A 17,255-nucleotide genomic window follows, 5' to 3' on the forward strand; every position below is an offset into this window, starting at 1 on the left:
GTTTACATTCTTGAATGACAGAATATTCTAATCCCTCCAGTGACTCAAAAAGGAAAAAGTGCAGACACCCAGTTGAAGAACTGGCTCCAGAGAGCCCCCTTCCTTTCCTCTGCACTTGGAACTGCTTTCAACCACTCCACGCCACCCACCTTACCATGTCTTTTTATTCACCCAGATTTCACCAGCTTAGAGGAGATAGAAGCCACGACAGGTCCCAGTCACCAACTGCTGCGTAACGTATCAGCCCAAATTTATCAGCCTGCAGGATCTGTTTTATTATATTGCATGATTTTGTGAGTCAGGAATTCGAGCAAGTTTTGTCTGGGTGATCCTTCTGTTCCATGTGGCATTGACAAAGTTCAGTTAGTGACATTCGGCTGGTAGACGGGCTATTCTGAGAGGTCTGGGGCAGCATCATGCATATGTGGTGTCTTGCAGAGACGGCCGGAAGACGGGGCTCAGTTAAGATTGTCCAGGGGAGCCCGTCCCACAAGGATGACCCAGGATGGCCAGCGAACAAGTCAGAATCTGCTCGGCCTTTTGTGATAAAAATCACCCAGCATCGATCCACTATATTCTACTGGTCATCAAATTGTCTGGGAAGTCAGGCCACATTCAGACTGAGCAGCATGAGACCCCACTTCTCAATAGGAATGTCAATAAATTGGCAGCCATGTAATTCTTTAGTCCCTCACACGTTATACTCAAGGTGTGCTGACATGTTCAAATCCTTTATTAATACGACTAATACTTTACTCACTTGAACCAGTTTAAGAAAACTTTAGTAGTGTCTAAAAACAAAGGAGTTTTCTTTCTCCTATTTAGCCATGAGCAGAGCTCCACGCCTGCAGCACACCTCAGTCTCTAGCCAGGGCAGAGCAGTCTTGCTTAACTGCTGCTACCTATGATTCAAAGGATCCTAATGCGTTAGTTCAAATGGCAGCTAACCAGAAAAGGTCTCCTCCATATCAGATGCGTTGATGCCTCTGAGTTTTCTGAAACATTGGATTCTTTATTTGGAATGTGAAATGACACAAAGAAGCCATTGAGTACAACCCAGACCGTCTCCGGGAGCAGCGTCGAAGGCACCCAACCTGGACTTAAAACAAAGGAAACGAAGCCGAGGGAGAGATTAAGTCTTTCCAGTTGCTTTGAACTCAACTCCAACGCCCTGACACCAAAGGCACCGACCAAACAAATGTGAACTTGGTTTCCACTTGAGGAGGAAGGGTGGCCCTAGATCTCCAGACCAACAGCACCTTTATTCTGTGCAGCCCTCAAAGCACGTGACAGCTGTGGTGTGCGCAGCTTCACGGACACACAGTGTGGCCACCGTTCTGAGGGGCCCTCAGGACACCTCTGTGTGCCCCCTCCCAGGGAAGAGAACAGTAACCTCCCTACTGTCATCTTCCCAGCTCTGCACCTTCCTGGGGCTAGCGGAAGGCCGGGGCACTGCTGGGGTGCCATGGGGAGCATAATGAGACTCTTTCTACTGGTCTGCAGCATCATACCCCACCCACCCCCAAAAAGGTGAGGAGAACACAGGCACAGAGAGCCCTGGGCAGAATGATTCCAGGTTTCTTCACTCTTGGCAGCTGGCCACCCTCTCCAGTAAAAAGTCCTCTTGGCTAGAAGGCATGATCCCACAGGTTAATGAATGCGGCCCAGACTGGCCCATCTCTCTGGGACACCTCAAACACGCACCCTCAGAAACAAAAAGAGCTCCCTGAGCCTGGCAGCTACTTAACCAGCCCTGGGCTGCTTCCTACAGATGACAGAGACGCAGCTGCAGACACAGTGTGTGCAGTGGCCGGGCACAGGCCCCTCCTTGCCTGTGCACTGTGAGGACACGCCTTCATCTTCCTCCCTCAATCTGGTCTTCAACTTTACATCTTACTACCATCTCCTGCCATAGAAACAGAAGGGGGAGAGCGATTTTCACACGCCGCCTACTCTAATAGTCGTTCAAGTACTGTGCTCAGATAAAGCCAGTGTCTGAAAACACAAGCTGCCCCGTGAGACATCGCTGGATTAAGTGAAAAGGAGTTATGAGATGTAAACTGCGTCCTACAAAATACATAATTAAACACTGACCACCCGGATCTTCCCACCTGAGAGGGCAGCCATTTAACCTGGCTGTCCATTATGTTCCCATCCACTGTGCACATGAGTGGCCAAATAGAGGGGGATTCAGCAGACAGCTGGCCTCACAGTCAGAGAGCTGGAGTCTGGGGTGGCTGCCCACCCCTCCCATCAGCCTGAGCTTCCCCCTGGTTCTAAGGACTCCCCATGGTTCTCCTCCTCACACTGCACGGTCATTGTTTCTTTCTAGACCACTCCCCAGGCTGAGGGTTCCAGAAAAGGAAGGACTATATTTGTCCTAATCACTGTGAGGCACCCAGCCCCAAGCATCATGTCTGATACTTGGCAAGTAATCAATAAATATTGGTGGCTGGGCATGGTGGCTCACACCTGTACTCCTAGCACTCTGGGAGGCCAAGGCAGGTGGCTTGCTTGCACTCAGGAGTTCAAGACCAGCCAGTGCAATAGCGAGACCCCATCTCTAAAAACAGCTGGGCATTGTGGCAGGCACCTGTAGTCCCACCTACTCAGGAGGCTAAGGCAAGAGAATCACTTGAGCCCAAGAGTTTGAGGTCACTGTGAGCTAGGACGCCATGGCACTCTACCCAGGGAACAGAGTGAGATTGTCTCAGAAAAATAAAAGAAATAAATATTTGTTTCAAATATACACTTGGCCCAAAACACCACCTGGTAGTTTGGAAAACTAAGAAGCAGCTTTTAATTCTCCCCACATCAATACACTCGACTTTCATGTGAACGACCTAGCACAGAAGGGAGGAGAATTAGAGAGCTGGGGGTGGAGTCCCTAAACCTAACACAAATCTGGACTTGTAGAGTATCTTTCAATCCAGTGATTTCTTACATGCGCATATAAGATTAGACTTAACCCTTGCAGACGGAATAAGTACAGTAGAATTTCAATAGTTGACACCTCCCTACATAGACTACCTCCTTAAGTGGACCTAATTTTCACGGACCAGACATATACCACATGTACGTTATCAGTACAGCAGGCCTAGTTCCTTATGTTGACCAGTTTGTTACAGTCCCTTGGGTGGTCAGCTCACAGAGATTCTACTGACTCAACAGAGTCTGTATTTTTAAATAGAGAAAACCTTCAAAAGCTTACAAAGTATTTTTCCAAACAATTTTTTGATATATGAGTATTTCAGTTCTGACTCAGTAAACATAAGCTAAGGGTATTATCCTCTATAATTCACTGGATCTCTGCAAACAGGATTTGTCACCATTTTCTATGAATTTTCATCAAGTCTATCAACACATAGGGAACATCTGGCTAGATGACACAACTTTGGAGACGATATTTTCATATCACTGCATTGCAGGTAATATTTTCATGTGGTTTCGACTTGGGGGAATCTAACTCAAATTTGAGTAGATGGCATACCAAGATCAAAGTCATACATCTTACATTTTCAGATGAGGTAATGTGGCCATAAAGAAATCCTGCTATCTCTACAGTTTAAACTTTGTGTGAACAGGAATTCTTACTTTGTAGCATGGAGTTAATTCTTGCTTGATACAATTTACCTGGCTAGTTAAAAATAAAGGGAGAAGGGCAAGGCTGGAAACACCTGATGCTTCAAGATTTAAGACGTTATAGGATATAAATAAACAGCATTTAAAGATTCCAGTAAATGAAGTCAGAGGATTCTAAGTATGTCTTTACAGCCCATACTTTGTTTTCCCACACATTAATTACTAAGAAATTACTAAGACTAACAGGATGGAGTAGTTCAAGGCAAATAGTCAACACATTCCTATAAAAACATATACAACACATAAGAGAAAGGTCTAATTTTTTTAATATAAAAATCTACTGTACATATCAACAAAGCCTGTATTTTTCAATAGATAAAACCCTTCCAAAGCTTTCAAATTATTATTGGAAAAGCCCGTTTGAAAAATGCAAAGGACATAAACAGCCAGCTCACAGAAAAACATATACCAATAATTTTTAAATACATAAAAGCTATATCCAACCTCGCAGATAATAAAAGAATGCAAATTAAGTGACAATGGATATCATTTCACCTCCCAGATTCAGAAAGTCTGATAATACCTGAGTGAAGAAGTTTGGGGAAATAAGCCTGGCATTGATACAGCATCAGAGAGCCTCTCCGAGCACTACCTCTTTGAAGAGGAAATTTGGTAGCAGTTATCAAAATCTAGGATATGCACATCCTTCCCCTAGCAATGTCATTTCTAAGAATTTAGCTCCCACATAATGATGTGGGTCATTACAAAAGTTTTGAGATACACACAAAAAAATGGAAGGTAAAATCCATGGGGTAGAAACAGATGAAGCCCTCCCAGCAGCATCGATAAGCCAAGCAAGTTGAAACTTGCACAACTCAATCAGAAAGGACACTGTTGACCATGTTTCTTGGAAGTGAAGTAATGGATCATACACAGTCTGTCTCAAAACTTTCGTAGTGACCTATGTATTATACATCTGTGCAGGGATACTCACCACACTACTGTTTAACATATCAAAAAGAAAAAGCTATTTAAACATCTGTTCATGGGGGACTGATGATAGAGTACACTCATCTCTATAATACTAAGGAATTTTTTTTTTTTTTGTAGAGACAGAGTCTCACTTTATGGCCCTCGGTAGAGTACCGTGGCCTCACACAGCTCACAGCAACCTCCAACTCCTGGGCTTAGGCGAGTCTCTTGCCTCAGCCTCCCGAGTAGCTGGGGCTACAGGCGCCCGCCACAACGCCCAGCTATTTTTTGGTTGCAGTTCAGCCGGGGCCGGGCTTGAACCCGCCAACCTCGGCATATGGGGCCGGAGCCTTATCAACTGAGCCACAGGCGCCGCCCAATACTAAAGAATTTTTAACAATGATTGAGAACACTACAAGGCAATCATAGAGAATGCTTTCTAAGATACACTGTTATAGGAATAAAGCAGGCCATAAACCAGTGTATTTAGAATGTACTATTTGTTGTAAGGGAGAAAAAAGGATAGGTATGGTGTTTTCAAAATAGGTCCACAAATTCCTTAGCTTTCCTTTTAAATGCTGGAGCCTAACTGCAATCTCCCTGGGGGATGGGCTGAAAGACTCATTTCTAATAAGTAAAATAAGGCAGAAGTGACAAAGTATAACTTCTGAGACTAAGTCATAAAAGTAATGATGGGTTCTTCCTTGGTGTCTCTCAGATCCCTGCACTGGGAAAAGCTAGATGCCATGTTGTAAGGACATTAAAGAACCTTCCTGGGACTCCCAAGAGATGAGGAGTTGAACCTCCAGGCAAAAGACTTACAAACTGGCCACCTTGGAAGTGCTCCAGCCCCCATCACTCCTTCAGATGAGACCACAGTCCTAGCCAGCATCTTCACTGCAAGCTCATAAGCAAGAATTTCCTAACTAAGCAGCTCACAAATTCTTTTATTTTTTTTTTTATTGTTGGGGATTCAGTGAGGGTACAATAAGCCAGGTTACACTGATTGCAATTGTTAGGCAAAGTCCCTCTTGCAATCATGTCTTGCCCCCATAAAGTGTGACACACACCAAGGCCCCACCCTCCTCCCTCTGTTCCTCTTTCTGCTTTTCCTCCCCCCCATAACCTTAATTGTCATTAATTGTCCTCATATCAAAATTGAGTACATAGGATTCATGCTTCTCCATTCTTGTGATGCTTTACTAAGAATAATGTCTTCCACTTCCATCCAGGTTAATACAAAGGTTGTAAAGTCTCCATTTAGCTCACAAATTCTTGGCCCAGAGAAACTATGAATAATAAATAATTATTTTAAGGTTCTATGTTTGTGGACAATTTGTTACACAGCAATAGATAACTAATCAGTGAAGACATGTTTGAATATACACAGAATATCTTTTGAAAGATATTTGGTGGTTGTCTGTAGGGAGAAAAATTGGGAGGCTGGGCCTCATGGCGGAAAAAGATGTATTTTCATTATATTATATCATTTAACATTTATCATTTATATAATTTATAATCAATCGTTTTATATTTTTATTACTCTAATTTATTATCTTTTTAAAAAACAGTAAGTACATTTTATAAAATCCCACGGGCTACATAAATGCATTATACTAAACTGTGCATAAAGATATTTAATTTATATTTTATTTTGACTTTATATACATCAAGATTGTGGATTTCACAAGCAAAAAACAATTTCTAAAAAACAATTTCTAACTATCTATAAAATGTTTAGTGTCTTCAACATTTCTTACTCGCTGTGATAGAACCTGCTAATTCATTACTCCACAGCCATTCTCCCTTCTTCTTTCAAAATAAAACTTCAGTGTTTTATGAATGACAACATATTTATCGCCAGGTGATAAATCTACAGAGGTCTACACTAGGAATCAGCAAACTTTTTCTCAAAGGGACTACTAGTAAGTGTTTTAGCCCTGTGGCCCATAGAGTCTCGTTGCAACTATTCAACTCTGCTGTTGTAAAGTGAAAGCAGTCATGGATAATACGTAAAGGAATAAACATATTTGGTTCCAAAACACTTTTGTTCATAGGCATAAAAATTTGCATTTCATAGTTTTTTCATGTGCCATGAAATATTCTTTTTTTGATATTTTTTAATCATTTGAAAATAAAAAAGTCATTTTTCAGAAAACATATCTTGTACTTGTGAAAGGTCTGGAGGTGGGTGGGGCCCAGAACCCAGGGCTAGCCAACCAAACATAAGAGAAAAGTCTGCTGCAAGAGTTTGGGAGAGGACTTCTGCTCCCTGATTAAGGAGAAATGGGGATAAGAAGAAAGCCCTGGCCCTTCCCCACCTCCCTGCTTGAGACATTGCTGGGAAGGATTTGGTGTTCGTGGCTAAGGCATCCTTCTTTTAATGACAAAGGGAAACAGAACATGAAGATCTGATCTGGTCTCTACCCTTGATGACATGGGTAAGTAGCTGCATCCACTTATCTCTGAACATCTTATTGTACGAGAAACATAAATTTCTACTTAAAGCCATCTATTACTGGATAACCTCCAGGTTGCAGTTGAACACACTCCTAATGACATTCTCCCCAATATTAAATACCATACTGTAGCACCAGCTAGGGCAAAGGTATTATTTATAGCAAGACCTTGAAATAGAGCTGCACGTTCCCAATTATTAGCCCAATTTGATGGCTAAATTTTGAAAGCTTAACAGAGCTGATGCCCACTCATGCAAGAGCAAGGGGAAAAATACGATAAATTGTCTTATATTCAAGACTGGGGGAGTTTTATAACAACAGTAAGTGAAATAGATTTTGTAACTAAGCACCAACGCCTCCAAATTAAAATGCTCCTTTGAGAATGAGGAAATGGGGCTCTCAATGCAAGCATGGACTCCAGCCGAAAATGTACTTGGATACTGTCTCCCCTCGAGGAGGTGAATGAGTTACCAAAAAGCACAGGGGTCTTCCAGAAGCCGTCTACATCATGGAGAGAATATCTCACCCAGCCTTGCTCAGATACAGGGCCCAGTTTATGAATTGATATGCAAGCAGAAAAAAGCAAGAAACTTAGTGCCAGGAAAGGAGTATCCATCTCCCCAACACTTAAAAAACCTTGTCTTTGTTGAATGTGATAGGAGATCATAGAATGATAAAAGACAGCCTATTTTACAAAAGCTTGAAGAATTTGTACCAGGATTTATCAGAGGGTCCCCCTCTCTGTAGACCAGAAAGGAAAATGGTAGTTGTCTCCACAAATACAATTAAATCAGTAACTATATAGTGGCAGTCACCATGTCTGCAGATGCACCTGCTGCTTCCTCATCCTCCATCCCCCACCCCCTTCCCTTCATACTGGCAAGAACTGGGCATCTATTATGTAGCAAACACCATGCAAAGGGCTCAGAGAGCAATGGTGTGCAAAACTGCAGGGCAGTGCAGGCTTCCTGCTCAGAGACAATGTTGCAGACACATGGTGTCCCACACTGCTCAATGTCTGTCTTCTGCACTGGATGGTAGCCTCAGGGAGGGCAAGGACCTTGTCACTCCTGCTTACCATGTGTCACCAGACTGTCAAGTGGCATCCAAAACACAGGAGGTGATAAATCCATATGTACTGAATTAGCAGGTTGACCTTATAGCACAAGGACACATTTGAACCCAAAGCCCAGATCAGAGCTTTGGCTTCTACACAGTCCTTCAATTCTAGGTTTTATCCATATCTGAAATTAAAGGAGGAATTTACGTGGTTAAGGGACCCCATGTGGTATTTCTGAAGGTGTCTTGTAGGTATTTAGATACCCAAAGAGACAGGTTCTCTGAGTGGGTCCCGTGTCTCCAAGGCTGGCCCTGGGAAGCCCAGGCAACACGATTGCTCCCAGGAAGCACATGGCCCATCAGCCCAAACACAGATGGCAGCCGTGATATGTGCGCGTGACAGGAAAGAGCTGCACATTCTAAAGCTCTGTCATGTTATAGCTCTGGTGCTAAGAGGGATTCAGGGAGGAAGGTGGCCCTGTTCCCCTCACAAGGAACACTGGACTGGACCAGGGACAGTGGGGAACTAGGCTGTGTCCAGGTTTTGCCTCTCACTAATTGAGTCACCGTGAGCCAATCAGCCTCCTACCTAGCACCACCAAAAAGCACCAGTTGGGGCCCTCCACGAGCCACCACGGTGCCTGGCAGTGGGGTAGAGAGGTGCTTACCGTGGTATCTCTCTCAGGGCGGTGAGGTGTGGCCACTCTCCTGTGCATACGCACACACACCTGTCTGTGTGCAAAAGGTTAGCAAAACATCATGATCTCCCTATTTCCACCCCAAGTAACCCTCTACTGATTTCATGTTTGTAATCTGTAAGGAGGTTTTATAAAACAATCAGAAAACAAATTACAAAAGAAGATTGTTTTAGGGCAGAATTAAAGTCTCAGAAGTGCATCTTCGCCCATTTCCCTTCAGAACACATGGCGCACATAGCTATGAAAACAATGTCTCCTTTCAGCTCCTCAGAGACCAAACTACAGGTCTCAACATGCTTTCTCCCTGGTCACGTGCACGCAGAGCCTACTGTCTACCGGGGTCACTCAGATGCTGGTGCTGCCAAGTTCCTGCCCTGCCATGTGGCTGAGGATGCTTGGGAGCCTTTTTTTTTTTTCTCTTGTCATTTTTGAGTGATGATGCTTATTCCAAGGCCATATTCTTCTTGAGTTTTACTTTGTTCCATCAGGTCTCAGTCTGACCTCCTTAAAGAACCCAATTATCATTGCAAATACATGTCTTTGAGCTCAGCAGTAACTACATGTTAAAAGTTAAATATATGGTGCTCTAAACACTGTATAAGAAACTCTTGTCCAGGATTATTCATAGGTTACATTGAGGTTTTTTCCAGTCATGTAAAATTTTCCAGGAAATCCATATCTCAGACCATCCCACTGAAGGACCCTGACTCTAATTCCACACGTTGGATTAGAGAAAACTCATAAACTCTAAAAAAAGACAAACTCTCCACTGCTGCTGAAGACCTTACTTTATCCTTTGCTGTTAATATTTTGTTTATTGGTATTACACTATTACCCTTTGTTGTTATAAATAAAGAAGAAATCATTCGTGCAAAATATATCTCAGGGTTACCCTATAACTTGACGACAAATAATTGATGTTTCTTTAAGAAAACAAAACAAACAATTAGCACGATCAGCCATAATTTACCACCAAATAATTCAAGGAGGTCTTGCTTGGCCTGTTCTGTATCCCCCTGGCTCTTTCACAAGAATCCATCCCTGCATACTTATAAAATAAAACAAAATGACCAATTAATAACGTGACATGTCTCATAAAAGTGGAGACCATCAGGCAGCTAAAATTAGAAGCACATTTGAGGCAATTATTATGTTACTGGTAGTAAATTAAAACATTCTGGTATATTTGTAACCAATATATTTACTTTTTAAAAATAGGAAGAATTATAAAAGTGAAAAGTTCACCAGTAGAATGTGGGCTAATTAATTTTAAAGTGTTTGCCAGGCTCTCCTATGAAGACCAGAGGAATCTTTGGAAGACTATTGCAAGACTCTCCTTACAAAACAGCTCTGGGAAGTCTTCATTCCAACTATGCCATAGAAAACCCACCGTGAGCACCTGCCTGGCCATGCCCACAAAACTCATGTCAGACGTCCACTTGGAAAAGCAAATAGAGCCCACAGGAGGAACCCAGAAAAGGCTAAATCTGGCTAAGAAATCCTATTCTGAATTAATTTAAAGATTTAAAATCAACTATTACAAACTTGGAAAATAATTCTAAAGATGTTTTCCTCTTTAAGTCTTTTTTGTTCTGTTTTGTTTTTAAAGAGAATGATGGGTAGGAATAAAAAGAACTGAGATGCCATATCAATGCTCTGAGGAACCTGTTAAATGACCCTCAAATTAAACCAATCTCACTGTTTGGAGATTTATTTCTTTCCTTAAAGGAGAAAAAACAGGCCAACAATTAAACACCCGGGCACTCACAGTAGAACATCACAGGGAAGCACCTGCATGTGGCGTGGCCCTTGCCTGTGCCCACACTAACCGCTTCTGAGCAGTGTTTGATAAAACGAGCTGCTTTTTATTTTTCATAACATTCTTACCTGCAGAGAATGGAGGTAATTAGGTACCTAGAGGGATTCCCCCCCCTAAAAAAAAAAAAAAACCCAAATGAATAAACAATAGCAGAATGGAAGGAGGAAGGGACTTTTTCTACAATGAAAGTTTATGGGAGCAGAGCAGATGGAAGGAACAACAGGAAGTCTGATTTATGCTATGCTTATTTCAAGCCAGGCACTTTTCGGAGTGTTTTATGTAATCTAACTCTTGCATCCCCACATTAACCCAAAGGGGTAGGTACTATTACTGTCAATAGTAATAGTACCTTATTTTTACTTATCAATAATCCATAATCAATATTGATTGATTACAATCAATAATCAACAAAACAAAGAAAGGCTAAGTCACTTGCCCAAGGTCACACAGCCAGAAATTAGCAGAGCCAGGATGTGATCTCAGACCCACTGTCTCTATGGTTTGATCACTGCCCTCTTCCAGCTCCTGCAGGCCGCCAGCCACCCACTCAGACCTTCATCACATTCAGCACCTGTGCTCTGTGCCAAGAGACAAAACACACCAGGGCAGTGTCTCGGTGGGGGGACAGGGAAAGGGGAGAAACTCCATTTAGGCAGAGGGTATCCTGTCTCTACAGCAGGACACGCAGCATTTCAAGGCTGGAAAGAATGTGCTCACTCCTGGCAGGTAAGTAGTTTAACGCAGCTGACACAGCAGCACCATGGGTGACAAAGGGTCACCCGGCAATGCCCAGCAATGCCCAAAGAAGGCCAGAGACAGGGGAGACAGAAATTACTTCAGGAAGGGCCTCCTGGCCTGGCTAGGAATGTGGATTTACCTGAAATTTTGCAATAAACTGAAGAATTTTACACTAAGAAACAAAATGATCAGATCCTGTCCTCAGTTCACTGGCTATTACACCGGCTAAATGGGAGAGGGCCAAGAATGGAAGCACGGAGACTACTTAGGAGCTCTCACTGTGTATCAAAAGTGTAACAAGAGGCCATTTGCTGAAATCAGGTAGCCAGGTGACCAGAAAGACAGGGAATTACTTACAAGGTGATGGAGAGGAACAGATTTGGGGCCACATAGCAGATTTGGGGCCACCTGTATCCCTGGGGGAGGGGGGGAGGTGCCCAGAGGTTAGGTCCCAGGGTCTTAAAAAAATGCTAAGAACGCCACCTTCTCACTAGAGAAGAAATGCATGCCCACTTTCCCTGAGTCCCGCCCTGCCCAAACAATTGTTAAAATTCTGCTGTTAATCACTTTGGGAGTATTTCCTTTTACTTATTAGAATTTGGTTACATTTCAGCCAGAGAGGTTTGGGCAGTAAATGGGCAAATGGGTAAATGGGCTTATGAGCCTGTAAGTATTTCTGAAGATTATGACTCAACGTGTGATACACATTCCTGACCTTATTACATCTCTAGCCTTCCTGGGTCTGGCCAAAGGTCTCCCACAAGGTCTTTTTTTTTTTTTTTTTAACAAAGATCCTGGTGTGAACTGCTGCTGGACTTTGTCCCTGTATTTTTGATGCTTTATAAAAAATTCCTGTTTCAACTCAAAATTCCTCAGTTGTGTCTCTACAGATTCCTGCACAGAATCCTCTCCCTCTCCCCATTTGAAGTGAGGTTAAAAATATGACACATGGGCAGATGCTGTTCAAGTGACCAGCACCCTGCATTCTTCCCATATAAATACTAAAATGTTCAATAAATATTATGTCAAAAGATTCCACTCTCCTCCCAAACACACCATATGGATTCTATCAAAATGAAATACTCTTCTGGAGGTCAAAGCCATTGGCCAGCTCTGGGTCTCTGAGATTCCAGTCTGGAAGATATTTCCCCTGTTGAACCTCCCTGTTTGCATTTTCAAGGATTAAAGCTTCCTTTTGCAGAAAATAGGACTACATTTTTTCTTCCACAATGAAAGCACATGTGGTAAAAGTAAGATGGAGTCAGTCAGGCTGGGCAGACTGGACTTGACCCTGGCTGGCCTCCTCCTTTTAGGTCCTACTTCACTTCACCCCCTCTCTCCCATCCTATTGTTCTTTAAATTTAGCTCCCACCCTGAAGATGCCTGTCTTGAGTAGTTAGGAGGATTGGTTTAGGAAATTAACGTTTTAATTGAACATGTCACAATAGTTCACTGAGTTGTGCTGATTATTATTTAAAATAAGAGTTAATGTGGTCTTTGCCTTGAACCTTCATGTATTAAAGTGTGGTTTTGGAACTAAAAAGAACTGTCTTGGAGAGGCTACTCTCAGTGTTTTCAGAATCGCTGACTTTCTGACAAAGCTTAATGGACCTATCCCCGTCTCTGCATGTTGGCTGACAGTGACCGCGCCGGACCCTCTTTGTCCTGTAACAACTGGACACCCCTCACCGGCTTTTTGGTTAATTCTTTAATAACCTCTAAGACTAGGAGGGCCAGTTAGGATTTTCAGGACAAAGGACGGTGGGTTGCTGGACCCACGTCCTCACTCCCCACCAAGACCTCTTTGCTTCCAAACTCTCAAGTCTTCCCCCAAACGCTCTTGAAACTCTTCGGGAAATCCCGACTGTCCCGCCTTCCTCCCGGCGACTGCTTACCTCGTGACAATTAGTGCGCCCTCTCTACCTGTCGCTCTCGGACCTAAGACCAAGACCAAAACTGCGAAAGACGTCCTGAGAGTCAGGGAAGCGAGATTTACCTTGACAAAGAGAGTGATGTCGTGCTCCTGCGCCGGGGTCCCCTCCTCGGACACCTCTCCATCCTCCTGTCCGCCGTTGACGCGCGCAGACTCGTCGCCTCGCACCGCGCTGCGCTCCTCAGCCAGGTGGTTACTGAGCTCCGCCTGCGGCCCGGCCGCCGCCTCCCCCTCGGGGCTGCGGTGTGGCGCGTTCCCCTCGCCCGCGACTGTGGCTTCCTCGCTCAGCCCCTCCAGACGCCGCTCTAGCCTCTCCTCTTCCTTCTCCGTCTCTTCCCGAGGTCCATCCCCGGCCCATCCCTCGCCAGCGTCTGCCCTCGAGTCCCCGGGGGCCGCTTCTTCGGACCCCTCTGTCCCCAAGAGCCCAGCCTCAGCCGCTGTACCCACTGCAAGCTCCCCCGGGCTGGGCCCCCCTCTCTCGGAGGCTGCGGTCTCGATGACCTCGGCCTGGAGCGGAGGGCTGCGGTCCCCTCCGTGCTGGGGCTCACCCCCGACATGGGGCTCCCCTCCCGTCGGTCCCCCGGCGTCCATGCTGTCCCCCGACGGACCAGGCGCGCTGCCTTCCGGCGCGTCTTGCCTGCACTCCGCCTCCTCCTGCGCCCCGGGGACCTCGGGGTCCCCGGGCACCCACTGAGACGCCCCCGGGGGCTCGCCCAGCGCACAACACCCGACAGTGGCCTCCTCCACCTGCTCCGTGCCGCTAGCCTGTTCTCCGCCCTGCGGGACCCCGGCTCCCTCCGGGGCTCCCTTCCCGGCCTCCGCCTCGCCCTGCGCTCCCCAGGCACCCTGCGGCTCGGCCTCCCGGCCACTGCCCGCCCCAGGCGCCAGCTCCCTGCCGTCCCCTTCCTCCTGCGCCGCGGCCGCCGCAGCTGCGCCCGCCCCCTCGCTCGCCTCCCGCAGCTGCACTTCTGCGCCCACGGCCCGGGGCTCGCCAGGTGTCTCGGCCTGAAGCGCTGGGCCCTTGGGCGGTCCCTGAGGACCCGGGGCGCCCCGCTCCGGCTCCGCGGTCTCGGCCATGGTCACAGCCGGCTGTCCTTGACCCGGAGCCCTCCCTTGACGCTGCCGAGGAGGCCGGTGGTGCTGGGCGAGGACTGCGGTGCCGGTGGCCGCTGAGCCCCCTCGGAGAAGACGCCCTGCCCGGGCTCCCGAAGCGAAGGTTTAGCTGCGGTGCCAAATCCAATCGACTCTTAGACTCTGCGCCCCTTTCCCCCGGGTAAAGTCTCTAGACTCTTTCTCCACCGCTCCAGCCTCTCCCCGACTGAGCGTCTGCTTCCTACCCGGACCTCGGCGCGGGCCGCGAGACTGGAGTGTGCGGCCGGAAACCGCGGCTTTGCCCTGCACGCTTTGAAGTGCCCGGCCGCTGTCCCCTGTCCTAGGGTTGACCATAAGTCTTGGAGCCAACTCCATCCCCCCTAAGATCTGGGCGGGGTTTCTTTTCTCCTCCTCCCCCAACTTTGGGTGGCCTGGGAGCCTGGCCAATGACAGCCCTTCTTGGGGCCCCTGTGGATTTTGATGAAATGATCCTGGTTCTATGGCCGCGTGAGTGTTTTCTGTAACAGCTTCAAGTTCCAATCCTTTAAATCAGCGCCCAAACACACACCCAGACACCCACAGTCCCCACCTTACTCCAGGAATGAGCGTTCAGCCACCCCGGTACCCAATTGAAGATGCTCACCTCGTGCCGAGTCTCTGAGCGCAAGGCTGCATCGGGTGCAGTCGTGGGAGAAGCAGAGGCGGCGCCCTGGCTGCCTCCCAATTTCTGTAGTGTCCCCGAATACAGAAATGCAAGGAGCCAGTTGGGTCCCTCTGACCGGAGAAGTGCACTGCGCTGGGAGAGGTCATATCCCTCAGCCGTGTCTCTGGCCTCCGAAGAACCTGAGCCTGTGTATCTTGCGGATTCTCCAAGATTTCTAAACGTACGATTAGCGCTTCAGCTCCACGTTAAGGGCTCAGGGAGCTGCAGGTGGGGAGAAGGAAACTCAAGATATGAAAAAGCGAGACGCGGAATTCACTGGGTTAGGAATCTCCCAGGATCATACACCAGACACCGTCTCCTTAGAGAAGGAAGTTAGTGGTAGAAATTATGTAGTAAGCTTATGGGAGCCAGGCTCGGTCTTGTGGGTTACAGCAAGGAACCAGCTTACCAAGGATGGCACTGTCTATCCATGTGGTGAAACGGGGATCCCAGCTCAAGACTGTCTTGACTTGTCAGGCTCTGAACCGCTTTAAAACTTCCCTGAGACACCTTAGCCCCTCATACCCACAGAGTGTCTTATTTTCATTACAAGAGCTGAGAGTGTTTTTAAACCTTTGGCTACCACCAGGATGTCATCTTCTGTAAATAATTCTCATTGCCCATCACTGATGGGTGACAGGACAGGAGCCCGGGAGCACCCAGCTTCATGCCACCTTTCTCCAAGGTCGTGTCCTATCTTGAAAGAACAGGTCAAAAGCTTCACTACCACAAAGTGACATCTCCTCAAAGCATGGCACACACACAAGTGAGCTACAGATGAGCATGTTGGACCCACACCCCACTCTGCAGAAGCTCCAGCCACCTAGCAAAGGAATCTTGCTTCACTCACCAAGGCAAGAAAGCAGCCATCACTCTAATCTCATGAAGAAAGGTGAAGCTGGCATATTCAGCACCATTAGGCAAACACAAAAGTGTTTACAATGTCTTATGCAAACCCTGTGAGGTCAGGTGTGTTTCAGAAAACAGAATCCTTAGAAAGATGATTGACTGTTTCTAGTGTATGTTATGTGACACAACGTATCACCTGTGATCCACACATTAGCAGTATTTCTGCAGGGACGCACACAGCAGCAGGCGGGGTGAGATAAATCATTCATAGTTTCGCAAATTCCCACTTTAGGTTTACCACCAAAAGAAGGCAGGTCAGTCTGGTTTTGCTTCCATAAAAAGCTTGCCAGAGTCGGAGCTTTTTAGGATTTCAGAATGAACATAAATCAAGTGGCTCAACAAACCATTGAACGGCTCTAGGTTTAACTGCATGTGAGCTCAGGAAAATGTGAGCTTAGTTATACATTTAACTTTCGCCTTAAAAACAAACCACCTGTCTCTAGTTCCAGCTGTCTCTGCTATTACAAAGAACCAAATTAAAGGCACATGCTTTCGTGCATAACATTCCAAAAGCTTTAAGTCAAGCAAATTTGATAGAAATGTCCTGGTCATAGGAGGGCTAGATTTTGAATTGAGCCAAGAGATGATCGATTGCGGCTTGTGACATGGCACAGTCACAAACAAGGCCGTTGACTGTTTGACAGACAGTTGGCCCTGCATTTTGTCTTTGTAGAATAGCAATACTAATAAAGTTTATTCTATCCTGGCAACTGATCCTGCATATCACACAAGGCTGTTTTATTTGCTGGGCTTCAGATTTATTATTCTATAGGGTTTAGACTCATTTACTCATATTGACATTGGTTCTCAAAACAACCTCATCTGTCCTTAGAATATACAATCTTTCTCATTTAAATGCTAATCTTAATAAGCACTTTTTAATTTTTCCTGCCACATCATTTCACATTTCTTTGATTTTCTGTCATTAAATAACGTTTATTTTTAAATGAATATAGACTCAATTCTGAAAATATGCACGGAAAATAACGGAAGTGTAACTGTGCCACCCACAATTCAGCATTTTCTTCCTTTTGAGAGAGAAAGAGACAGATTGTTCAAGATACTGGATATACAGCAATGAACAAAATGGAGAAGGTCCCCCCCACCCATCCCTCAAAGGGATAGAGCAAGAACAAATAAGTAAACAATGAAACCAGATAACTCTGGATAACATTAAGCTTTAAACAGATGCATACACCAGTATGCATGCACACACACTGAAAACCTTAATTTCTTTCTCCCATATCCCATATCCAAACTTCCAGTAAATCCTATTGTCTCCACTTTTAAA

The 17,255-nt window shown here is 45.6% G+C and overlaps 1 protein-coding gene across 1 annotated transcript in view; it reads right to left on the minus strand.

The window, feature by feature from the left end:
* Positions 1 to 14,716, minus strand: part of CLIC6 (chloride intracellular channel 6) — a 45,469-nt gene extending 30,753 nt beyond the window's left edge. Inside the window, exon 1 of the mRNA XM_053565717.1 lies at positions 13,324 to 14,716. Coding sequence (XP_053421692.1) covers positions 13,324 to 14,337 — 1,014 coding nt within the window. The 5' untranslated portion in view covers positions 14,338 to 14,716. The remainder of the gene's footprint in view (positions 1 to 13,323) is intronic.
* Positions 14,717 to 17,255: the final 2,539 nt, after the last annotated feature.

Source organism: Nycticebus coucang, chromosome 16 (genome assembly GCF_027406575.1).
Source record: "Nycticebus coucang isolate mNycCou1 chromosome 16, mNycCou1.pri, whole genome shotgun sequence".
Lineage (NCBI taxonomy): Eukaryota > Metazoa > Chordata > Mammalia > Primates > Lorisidae > Nycticebus > Nycticebus coucang.